At 41.7% G+C, this 7,455-nt stretch overlaps 1 protein-coding gene across 1 annotated transcript in view; it reads right to left on the bottom strand.

The window, feature by feature from the left end:
- LOC126396212 (ras-related protein Rab-11B) overlaps window positions 1-3,713 on the bottom strand; it is a 6,056-nt gene extending 2,343 nt beyond the window's left edge. The window contains exons 1-4 of the mRNA XM_050054106.1: window positions 3,554-3,713; window positions 1,208-1,403; window positions 903-1,096; window positions 717-797 (exon numbers count right to left, since the gene is read on the bottom strand). Coding sequence (XP_049910063.1) covers window positions 717-797; window positions 903-1,096; window positions 1,208-1,403; window positions 3,554-3,593 — 511 coding nt within the window. The 5' untranslated portion in view covers window positions 3,594-3,713. The remainder of the gene's footprint in view (window positions 1-716; window positions 798-902; window positions 1,097-1,207; window positions 1,404-3,553) is intronic.
- Window positions 3,714-7,455: the final 3,742 nt, after the last annotated feature.

Genomic DNA, 7,455 nt, shown 5'->3' with positions numbered 1-7,455 from the left:
TTTACTGTGAGCTGTTTGTACTGGTACTGTACATATTGGTATCATTCACTGTGAGCTGTTTGTACTGGTACTGTGCATTCTGCTATAATTATTTGCATTACTATTTGTTTTTTCTTCAGATAAATCTGATAATTGTTGCTCGGTCTCTTTACTCATTTATTTAGTAGAGTGTCCACACACCTTGTCATTCTACATGTACATAGAGGTATACTGGTGGCTTTACAGCCTACATTTTATTGATTATCTCTGAACTGGTGGCTTTACAGCCTACATTTTATTGATTATCTCTGATCCCCACGCTCAGTTTGGTTGTTGCCACAGTGCGACACAACACCGCTGACGCTAGGTGGCGCCAAGCTAAAAAAAAAAAAAAGTATCCTATCTGTTGCCTCTTTAATGTGTGGCGTAAAAATAAATAAACATTTATGACTGTTAAATTTAATAACAATACCTGAATTAAAAAATAATCAAATAAAAGCAAAACTGCTGATTTTTTTAAAAACTCACCAGCATCAGTTTAACAGCAAACAGACTTTAGATGATGAAGTTAATTCACAATGATTAAAACCAAGACGTCTTATTTGTTCCTGTGTTGCTAACACCACTCTGCTCTCATTGTGCCAAATATTTTGCCCCGCATCACGTAATAATGTTATACTGCAAATGACCAATGTGCAACACTGAGACCTTCATCACGAGAGTCTGGCTCTTCCTACCTGTTAAAATGTTCTTGAATGCTTCTTCTACATTTGTGGAGTCCAACGCTGACGTCTCAATAAATGAGAGAGTGTTCTTTTCTATCATGGGAAGAAACGAAAGATTCATTTTTAAACATGTACAAAATATTCTACAGACTATAAGAGCGGCTTGGCTTGCTTTATTACAACAGTTTGGATATTTACCTGCAAAGGCTCGAGCCTCATCAGTGGGCACCGCCCTGAGGTGGCGGAGGTCGCTCTTGTTCCCAACCAGCATGATGACGATGTTGTTGTCAGCGTGGTCCCTCAGCTCCTTCAGCCAGCGTTCAACATTCTCATATGTCAGGTGCTTGGCGATGTCGTAAACTAGGAGAGCTCCAACTGCACCCCGGTAATACCTGATGACAGCACAGACCAGGTGAACACAGTAACAATATCTGTACTCAGTGTTTACACACACACACACACACACACACACACACACACACACACACACACAAAACACTCACGCCGAGGTGATTGCTCTGTAGCGTTCCTGTCCAGCTGTGTCCCAGATCTGAGCCTTTATCGTCTTGCCGTCCACCTGGATGCTGCGGGTGGCGAACTCCACCCCGATGGTGCTCTTGCTCTCCAGGTTGAACTCATTTCTTGTGAAGCGGGAGAGCAGGTTACTCTTCCCCACTCCAGAGTCTCCGATCAACACGACTGTGAACAAACAAATACACACATTTCATTCAACACTTATCACTGTAATAATGTTCAAGGAAAAAGTGGCTCTCAGACTTCGAATCATTCCAGCAGTTATTCGGTGATCAGGCTTAACCTCAAACTGCCTCATCTACTGCTGCTGCGGCGTGTGTTTCTCCCTTTAACCTCAATCAATACATGACGAGGCACATTTATCCAAATGACTGATTTTCAACTGCAGAATTACAAATATCGATGCTGACGGTTACAGAAAATGTACCGAACATCTGCCATTTTCAGGCAAAGTGAAAGTGCTGACTTGTTGTGCTGCTTTCTTTCTGAACTGAGCACTCCTTATCAGACTTTGCCCTGCTGGAAGTCATGCAGGAGGAAACTGACAAAAACCTGCTCTTTGGGAAATCTGACTCGACAGTTTCTCAAGGCCTCTGTTCCTGTGTAACGAGTCATCAGGATATCTAATCGGTTTACAGCTGCCACACTGGCCTCAGCCTCTTTTTCTTCTGTACTCTAAAACTACACTTCACAGATAGATGTGATATTGTTTCCTCTGCGGTATTAAAATCCCTGCATCTAAACTTCTGTCAGTGACTTGCAAAGCCTCTCTCTGTCCTGTTAATTACAGCACTTTATGTTACAACAGCGCCCCTGTAAATCAGTCTCAGAGCAGGTCCTTGGCCCCGGGCTATCTAATGGTTATTTACCTCTGCAGCCTGAAAGGGACGGTGAGATTCTCAAAGTGATGCATCAAGACTAATACAAACACTCACATCCAGGACTCACACACCTTAATCTCCTCTACACTGTGTGATCCAGAGCTGCACTACAACTTTACAGCATACTTTGGGTTTTGTTGTTTTCCTGGAGGATCCTGACAATTAGCCACAACTGGACTTGATTTTAAATTTCTATTAATGCACTTATTTAAACTTGATTTTATTTTGTGTCTATTGTAATACCACTACCACTGTGTTGTTGTTGTTGTTGTTGTTGTTGTTGATGAAGAGGAGAAGTGTGGCTGTTGGTCTTTGTCTTTTATGAGCTGCTGGAGGCTGAATTTCTCTTTGGGGATGAATAAACTTCTTTCTCTTTCTAATATGTGAAACTACTTCCCATTACTTTTTTCCCAGTAGTATTCATTCTTGCACTGTCCTTACTGCATTTGTTCATATGTTTGTCTTCAATTCGTAGTTTACATCATCTTCAGTATTCATTACTCTTCCACAGTTTTACATTTTAATTTAATCATCTTACATTTGCTCTATTGCCAATAACAGTCCTGGTGGCTCGATTGTTATTTCACTGCTGTGTGTTTTTACTTCTCATGTTTATATTCTCTATCTTTCTGTAATAGTGTTTTGTGTAAAGCCTACTGGATGCCTACATTTCTCTCCAGATTAATAAAGTATATATCTCTCTAATTCTGCTGACATTAAGGCTATCAAGACACTTACTATCTGTATGTTTTATAATATTTTTGTCTGCTCCTCTGCTATAGTTTTATTAGTGTACTGAATCTGTTTTATATTATTTTGCTTAATAAAGTATTAAATTAAAACATATTTGAAGTGGAAATATGCCCTCAGCCATCAGACTCAAAGTGGTGGATGGTAAAACAACATTACAGAAGCAGCAACATGACAGTGAACCACAGCTCTTCACACTACACGATGATTTTACGAGGCCTTCTACAGAACATACGCCACTCTTTGTACTTTAAAGGTGTGGTTAAAGGGGAGGACAGCTTCTCCTCGATGGCAATAAAGTTTAATTTAATTATTGCACAAGTAACGTTACAGCTCCACCCGTCTCACAAGCTGTTAGCCTGCAGAGCTAACGTTAACTCCCCAGCCGCCCTGCTCTCTGTCAACCCAACTCACACACAGCAACACTGACACGAGTAAACACACGTTAAGTAAAAGTAAACGTGAAGTTAACGAGAAATAACGAGCGTGGGAACAGCTAAATGCTAACAGCTAGCTCAGGAAACAGTTAAGCTAGCTACAGTTAGCTGCCACCACCAGCTGATATTAGAACTGACCACTGACGTTAGCACAGCTAGCAGTTAGCATGCTAACCTCAGCCTGGCTAGTTTCCTTGTCAAACAGCATCCAACAAGTTCACCTGTGAGCAGTTTCTGCTCCGCTCACCTTTGAAGAGGAAATCATACTCGTCGTCTCTGTTCCCCATTGTTTGGCGCGACCACCTCTGTCAGACTGCGGTGATGACAGCAAATATTTCCCTGCCCTCAGACCAGGCTGCTGAGCCAAGATGACACAAGACAATGCGCACATTGCGCAGGAAGGGCAGAGCTGCTGAGAGTTGCGTTAACGCAACACAGTCATGTGATCTACCGGCAAATGGCTCCAGGTACGGTAAGTTATTAAAGAGTCATAAATCAAAAAGGGACTGTGGCCCAGGTGTAGTCAGAGTCACTCCTGTTATACAGCAACATCTCTGTCTCCATGGATTACTTCTGTAAGATATATATTAAAGTCTAATTTATCACATAAACTGATATATATATATATATATATATATATATATATATATATATATATATATGTACACACGCTCAGCGGCCACTTTATTAGGTACACCTGTTCAACTCTTCATTAACACAAATATCTAATCAGCCAATCAGGTGTCAGCAGCTCATTAACATTTAGTCATGTAGACATGGTGAAGATGAGCTGCTGAAGTTCAAACTGAGCATCAGAATGATGAAGAAAGGTGACTGGAGGTGAGAAGAACTTGGAAAACAAGTTTAGATGAGAGAGACATGGCTGAAAAGAGTTTGTGTGAACAGCTCGTACACGTGTGTGTTTTCACACAATGATTCAGAATGGTGGCCTGCTTGTGGCCTGCTTCTGGTAAGTAAGTAAAATTTATTTGTATATCACTTCTCACAGAGAGGACTCACAAAGTGCTTCACAGGATTAAAATACAAACAAGAATACATACATACAAACATACAGGTTACAGGTCACATACACAAGTTAAAGAATGCCTGCCTAAGATGCTTCTTAAAGATATCAACAGATGCTGCGGCTCTCAGATTCTGTGGGAGGGCGTTCCACTATCCGGGCGCAATGGACTCAAAGGCCCGGTCACCTCTAGTTCTAAGCCTAGTGCGAGGAACTGCCAACAGGCCGTGATCGGCCGACCTAAGTGTCCTACTGGGAACATATACATGCAGCAGGTCAGACAGATACTCAGGTGCCTGATCATGAAGGGCTCTGAATGTTAAAACAAGGATTTTGAACTGGATCCTAAAGCTGACAGGAAGCCAGTGTAGGGAGGCCAGGACAGGAGTAATGTGGCAGTTTTTGGGTGATTTGGTTAACAGCCTGGCAGCGGCATTCTGCACCAGTTGGAGGCGATCTACATGAGTTTTACTGAGACACATGAAAAGAGAGTTGCAGTAATCCAGACGTGATGACACAAAGGCGTGAATGATCATTTCCAGTTCAGCATGTGATACAACAGATCTCAGTTTTGCAATGTTTTTAAGGTGGAAAAAGCATGTACGGGTCAACATGTGAATGTGTTTGACCTGGTCAAAAACAACTCTGAAATTTCTCAGGTTAGAGCGGATATTTGAATTCAGGGACCCAATACAGCTCGCCACCCTAGAAGCAGTACAGTCAGGAGCGACAATAAGGACCTTGGTCTTAGCAGCGTTAAGCTGGAGGAAGTTGTTGACCATCCAGTCATTAATTGCAGACAAACAGTCATGCAGTACATTCAGACTGTCAGTCCTGTCAGGATTAAAGGAAAAATACAGCTGAATATCATCTGCGTACATATGATATGATACACTTTCAAACCTGTTGATAATGATTCCAAGAGGTAGCATATACAGAGCAAACAAAATTGGACCCAACACTGAGCCCTGAGGTACCCCACAAGAAAGGGGGACGGACTCTGACATAAAGGGACCAGATGCTGCAGAGAAACTTCTACCAGAGAGGTAGGAGGCAAACCAGTGAAGGGCACTGCCTGAAATGCCAACCCAGTCACCAGATCTCAGTCCAATAGAGCACCTTTGGGATGTGCTGGAACGGGAGATTCTCATCATGGATCAACTGTGTGATGTCATCATGTCAATATGGACCAACATCTCTGAGGAATGTTTCCAGCACCTTGTTGAGTCTGTGATACCAAGAATTAAAAAGGGTCTAACCTGGTACCAGCAAGGTGTACCTAATAAAGTGGCCAGTGAGAGTCTATTTAACATGCAATACTCTATGTAATTATTCAACTGTGCAATATTCTTAACACCTCTTGAATGTATAGACGTATTCAACATACAGTGCACAGAGCTGTACTTCTTATGTTTATTCTGATACTTGTCTATTGATGTGTATATTGCAGTAACCATTATAACACAATAGTTTATATGTCTGAATGTAACACTAGTTTATAAAGTGTTCTCCTGGGGAACTCTTGGTCCAGACACTCATGAGGATGCCACTTGATGCGCTTCACCCGCCCAAACACCTCTGCAGATCAAGTATCACTCCCTATGGCAGCAGCACTCTCCGATGTCAGTGGCCCCCCAGCAGGAAATTGCATAATTCTCCATGGGCTACAGAGCTCCATGTTGTTTTTGAGGACGCTTATGTGGAGTATATGTAAGGGAATAATTTAGCATGCACATTATAAAAAAAGCTGCTTGATAGATTTGAAGAAAATTATTAGAGGGTATCTTTTTAAAAACCAAAATTAGGAGCATATATTAAAATCAAGCACAATGATGGCACCGAACCTGTTACTGCAAACTTATTAAGCGGTCAGAGATCTTTAGTTGCACACAGAACAGGAATCCTTCCTTTGGCCTTTAAAGTGGCCATTTGTATTTGTTTGTTTTCTTAATAACCCATATGATGCGAGCAGCAGCAGCAGCAGCAGCAGCTGGCCCCCAGGTATTTCAACAGTATCTAATCTGGCCCCCATTGAGAACTGTTTGGACACACCTGGCACCTAGACAAAATCTACAGCTTCAAATGTGACCATACAGTTGAATCAGCACTTTTCATGAGAGCAGGATTTATTGCAGGACTGCTGCATCACACATTACTCTGAGGTAGGTGTATGCTCACAATGAGATACGCTCTGTGGTTATATAGCCAGCAGATGGAGCCATCATCTCTTCCTCCTGACACAAATATAGACCCACCTCCTATCCATATTAACTATGCTCTGTTCACTTGTAAGTTAAATATTTAAAAAATCAGCAGCTGATCTCCTGAATGATCCTTTAATCACCTGCTGCATCTAATTCACATTTAATCCAGCTGTATGGGAAGAAGCTCAGGTTTGCCCCGCTGTCTGAAGGTGGTGAAACTATTTCTTTTACCTAATGTCAAATCTGTCGCACCTTAGAAATATGATTATTGGTTCACACAGTCAGCGACACGCTTATCTAGATTATCACTGCTCAGCTGCAGACAGGTCATTCCTGTTATGCTGCAACACTTCATAACTTCTACCTCATAACTTTTAAACATAAGAATATGTCTTCAGGGACACACAGCAAATAATGAAAACTGTATTTTAAAAAGAACAAAAAACTACAGGTATATTTAGTTATATACAGACCTGCCAACAGAAATGACTGAGGCCCAAGCCAAGTCCCTGTGGACTGAGCTGCTGCAGGTATACAAATCAGAGAGTTTAACACGGCCTACTTATATATTTTATTATAACTAATAATACATATACATTCACTGGCCACTTTATTAGGTACACCTTGCTGGTTCAGGGTTGGACCCCCTTTTTAATTCTTGGTGTCACAGATTCAACAAGGTGCTGGAAACATTCCTCAGAGATGTTGGTCCATATTGACATGATGACATCACACAGTTGATCCATGATGAGAATCTCCCGTTCCAGCACATCCCAAAGGTGCTCTANTGCAGATTTGTCGGCTGCACATTCATGATGAAAATCTCCCGTTCAGCACATCCCAAAGGTGCTCTATTGGACTGAGATCTGGTGACTGTGGAGGCCATTGGAGTACAGTGAACTCATTGTCATTTTTGAGATG

This window comes from Epinephelus moara, chromosome 10, assembly GCF_006386435.1.
Source record: "Epinephelus moara isolate mb chromosome 10, YSFRI_EMoa_1.0, whole genome shotgun sequence".
In the NCBI taxonomy this organism is placed as follows: domain Eukaryota; kingdom Metazoa; phylum Chordata; class Actinopteri; order Perciformes; family Serranidae; genus Epinephelus; species Epinephelus moara.
The sequence above is the reverse complement of the archived record's forward strand: the minus strand, read 5'-3'. Positions and strand labels throughout refer to the sequence as shown.